This window comes from Typha angustifolia, chromosome 14, assembly GCF_048772165.1.
Source record: "Typha angustifolia cultivar Huaian chromosome 14, ASM4877216v1, whole genome shotgun sequence".
Lineage (NCBI taxonomy): Eukaryota > Viridiplantae > Streptophyta > Magnoliopsida > Poales > Typhaceae > Typha > Typha angustifolia.
Genome location: NC_133252.1, coordinates 3,235,768 through 3,240,634, shown reverse-complemented (window position 1 = coordinate 3,240,634; position 4,867 = coordinate 3,235,768). Strand labels below are relative to the sequence as shown.

The 4,867-nt window shown below is 40.2% G+C and overlaps 1 protein-coding gene across 1 annotated transcript; it reads left to right on the top strand.

The window, feature by feature from the left end:
- Positions 1-277: 277 nt before the first annotated feature.
- LOC140775489 (CBL-interacting protein kinase 29-like) lies at positions 278-1,760 on the top strand. Its single transcript, XM_073118825.1, has one exon. It carries the CDS (start codon positions 375-377, stop codon positions 1,605-1,607), a length of 1,233 nt encoding a protein of 410 aa, XP_072974926.1. The 5' UTR covers positions 278-374; the 3' UTR covers positions 1,608-1,760.
- Positions 1,761-4,867: the final 3,107 nt, after the last annotated feature.

Sequence of the window (4,867 nt, the reverse complement as noted above, 5' to 3'; positions counted from 1 at the left end):
ATTAGGATAATTAATTAATTAATTAATTAATTTTTTTTTTAATTTATAAATTTATGTACTAAAAGATGAATCTTTATTTTTAGACGCTCCATTAAGTCTCTAACCCCTACTTCTTGAAACTTGTCAATTTTCTAATTATAAGACTCCTATACTTCTTTAATCTCAGCCGACCCTTTGGACTCACTAGCTTTTGTCTTATCTATCAGCTCGCTGTAACCTAAAAGCTCACGAGGGTACAACTGAACGCAATAGTACCCATTTATATCTCCAGCCCGCGTTCCCGTATAGCATCGTTACCTTTTCGAAAGGCGGAAAGTTCGAACTACTTACCAAAATAGCTCCCCCAAAAAGACTAGCATCTCCACTACTACGCGATGGAGCCAGCGACTGTTCCGGGCTCCGGCACCGGAAAGCTCATTGCTGGGCGCTACGAGATAATCCGTCTCCTCGGCCGCGGTGCGACAGCAAAGGTTTACCTTGCTGCCGACCTCCACACCGGCGGGTCCGTCGCCGTCAAGTCCATCTCCAAGCATTCCTGCGCCTCCCCCTCGTCGATCGTGCGAGAGGTAGCTATCATGCGCCGGCTGCGTCATCCCCACATCGTGCGCCTCCTTGAGGTCGTCGCCTCCCGCTCCCGGATCCACTTCGTCCTCGAGCTCGCAGCTGGAGGCGAGCTCTTCCACCGCCTCGAATCCCAAGGCAGGTTCCCGGAGGACCTCGCCCGCCGCTACTTCCAGCAATTGATCTCCGCCGTCGGATTCTGCCACGCGCGCGGCGTCTTCCACCGTGATCTCAAGCTCGAGAACCTCCTCCTCGACGAGAAGGGTGATCTCAAGGTCACGGATTTCGGGTTGAGCGCCCAAGCCGACCAGATCCGAAACGACGGGCTATTCCACACTCTATGCGGGACGCCCGCATACGTCGCCCCGGATATCCTATCCAAGAAGGGATATGACGCCGATAAGGTGGATATCTGGTCCTGCGGAGTTATCCTATTCCTGCTCATCGCCGGATATCTCCCCTTCAACGACCCCAATCTCATGGCCATGTACAAAAAGATATACCGCGGAGAATTCCGCTGCCCAAGCTGGACTTCTCCGGAGCTCCGCAACTTAATCGAGCGGATCCTAGACCCGAATCCGAAGACGAGGATCTCCTTGGCTGGGATTATTAACCACCCATGGTTCAAGAAGGGGCTCGATGAGGAGAAATGGACGGCTAAGATGCGGTTCCGCGACGAGGAGTTAGTGAAGGAGGAAGCGGGTCGGGTCTTGAACGCCTTCGATATCATATCGTTCTCGTCCGGGTGCGACCTATCAGGTCTGTTCGATGTCGCCCCGGACCGGGAGCGGTTCGTCTCCGGCGAACCGGCCGAGTCGGTAGTGAACCGGGTCGAGGAGGTGGGGAGAATAGAGGGGTTGAGAATCCGGAGGGGGAAGAAGAAGGCTTTGCTGGAGTGGCAAAACGGTAATCTGGTGGCCAGGGTGGAGGTTCACCGGCTGACCGACGACCTATCGGTGGTGGAGGTGGTGAAGGGGGAAGGCCCCAAGGAGAGACGACTATGGCGGGAGAGAATCGGACCGGCCCTTAAAGTCCCGGCTTTTTAGTTGAACCCGGTTTTGTTCATACAATTTCAATTTAGATTATCTATAATTAGTTTTCATTAATCTTTTACCGGCGGCACTTCCGGTATATAAGCTGGTGTTTTTATAGTCACCAGCACAAATTATGTACAGACTTACCAATAATAATTGAATTCATTTCTCTATGTTTGTTGTGTTGTCATATAATATTTCTATGATTTATATAGTCCATACATAGTCATAGTCATAGTCTAGTGTGATAAGATGACAGTCAAATAGCCTGCAATTAGCCAGCTAAAGTGACATCTTAAAAACGATAGGTGTCAACAACCACCACCACCTTCACTTTAGTTCTTCTAATTCCAGCTACGAACTCAAATTGGTAGACTCTTTTGATGACTCAGTCCACTTGAGGAAGTCAAAACCTTTCTATTAGGGATGGATGCATCTGGCTACTTAATTAAAATGCAAGTAATTTCGTCTCAACTTCTTAAATAACCTGAGAGATAATATTATAATGGAGTGATAAGAAGATGGCACATGGGGAGAGATACGTCGGTTGTTAGATCTGATAGCGAAGGGTATTTATAAGGTTAAGAATGATAAGAGAGAGAGAGAGATGGGGGGGTAAAATGATGTGCATTTTTATATGGCTGGAACTTTGGAGAAATGTTGTGAGTAATGTTGTCAGAGGTGACCAAACTGGAAGGCATGGAATACCATGTGTTCATAGGTTATCACATTCATCAAAGAGCTGTCAATGTACAGACTGCAGCCAAAATAATAATATTGGAGTGTTGTTTCTTAGGAATCTTTCTGGTACCTTGTCTTTGTGTCGGTAAAAATAGGTCATTTAACTAGACTAGTTAACTATATAAATCTAGGTGGAATGTAAGGCTTTGTTTATTTTATGAATAAGATTAATTTTAAAATAGTTATTATTTTAATTATTTTTTAAATGAGATTTTTATGTTCACTCGTATTCTGAAATAATAGTGTAATAATTATCTTCTGATGTAATATAAAGTGAAAGAGAAAGATGAGAAGTACACTTTGATTTGATATAGAATAAGTTGACGGGATTAATTTTAAAGAAGATAAATTAGTAATTTAGTTAGTTTGTAGTATAAGATATAGTTTTGATAAATAGTATTTATATTATACATTATTGAGCTGTTACTATAAAATAAGGCGTTGTATTTTAGAGTAAGAAAAAAATTTATTCCTGAATATAATAGGAGCTAGAAAAGAGATATTTAGCTAATAGAAAATGGAGAAAGTATTCACTTTTGATATTTTGTTAGAAAAATAAACTAAAAAAATGACTAACAAAACTAGTTCAATTTTCTCTTTTTTAACTTTCTTAAAAGAATAATTAATTTATTGTAGTGAGATACTTTATTAAATTTTATTTTTTAGCAACTAAACATATCCACAACGAGATAGGAAGATAACTATTAGTATTAAACTTATAACACACCATGGCTTTGAGTAGTAGAAATTTGGTTCAAAATATAACTTTGAGTTATATCTCCACTTGATCAGTGATTTCTAAGAAATATTTGTTATTTATGAAATAAATTTTTTATTACCCTTAAAGAGTGAAAGAGTGACTAATACTTACAATTAATTTTGCAAAATATTATATAATGCTTAATGTTGAATTATTTATCTTAATCTAACAGTGCCATTGTATATATATCCTATGAAGAGATTATCAGAATAGGGTAAAGACTGAACCTAAAAAACTCAAAGTCTGAAGCTATGATCAAACTTGAATATAAATTTTAATCCAATTATAAAGTTAGGCTTAAATTAAAATAATTTTAATTCAAGCTCAAACTTAAATGAGGCAATCAATAATTAATTTCAAACTTAAATTAATTCAAGCTCTTAAAATAAAGCCTAATTTAATGGTGAAGATATAGGAACTAATACAGTAATAATAAATATCATATTATGAATTTTGGGTTTTATTAAGCTGGCTCATGATCAAGTTTAAGTAGAAGTTAATCCCCATTCAATCTAGTCTCGGAAAGATAAGAATCTTTTGATTGCCGTAGCCCCCACTTCCTGTCGACCGTACGGTGCATCACGTGCAGCTGTGGACCACCTGATCCACAATGGACGGTCCACATCTCTCGGATGGTCCATCCCTTTTGTCTTTATAAACTTTGGCGCCTTTATATCGTCGTCTCAGTAGTCAAATCGGCGAAAAGATCACCGTACACGTCACATCAGGGGCCCCCACGGACGACTGGTGTGCAATCCTAAGCTGTCTTATAAGTTATAAGAGATGGTGGGGGGCAGATCAACCGTTGAAAGATAGGCTCACGCAATCCTGTCTACGGCACTGTGGGCCGTCTGATTTAATGCCAGGTTGCGGACTTTTGGATAAACCCCTCTTTATTAGCATTTTCTGGGATAAGAAAAATGTGATAAATGGGGGGCTATTCTACATTCCTTCTTATGATCTTATCACTTGGGATAAGAAATTTGGGATAAATGAAAAAGTTATCTCACTTTGGGCAAATGACATTTTTACCCTCAAAATCTCTCTCCAACTAGTATTTCATAATATGTGCTTGGTGAAAATGTTTTGATATTGTTCATCATTTAGTCACACATATTTGTAATAATATGTAAATTAAGGTGAATTTTATCAAATCGGTTTGGAGAATTCAAGAAATTTTTTTAATATGTAGAATATAAAATTATAAATATCTACTGTGCATAAAACCAAAGAAAGAAAATAAGGTCGAGAAAGAGCTGATTTTGGGAAAAAGAAATTTATCGTCTGCCTCTAGTTCTCTCAATCGTCACCTACACTAGTGGTCTATCCCTCTCCCCTACCCCTAGCCTCTTTGGCTAGAGAAGAAGGGGAAGACTAGTTTTTCCTCTCGTGAGGATTTTAATTGTTTTTCTCTTTATTTTCTTCCTTATCTTTTTGTCACTTACCATTTTTCCTCTCATTTCCTAATTTTTGTTATCGCCACTCCCTTTGTTGTTATTGCCAAGGTCAGCATTCGCTGTGTCATAGAGGTCGTTGCGTCCTTTTTCTTTGTTGCTGCCTCCCCTACAATATCATCATGCCTCTTATCGTCGTTACTGCTTCTACTCCCCTCTATGCCCCCACTCTTTTCCTTTGTTATCACTTCTCTATACCACAACCATTCCTCTCCTCTTCAATGCTTAGCCTCTTCGTTATCGCCATTCCCTTACTACTCTCCCTTGCTGCTGAACTTCTCCTTTTTGCCACCATTGAGCCTTAGGAGCCATCGTTA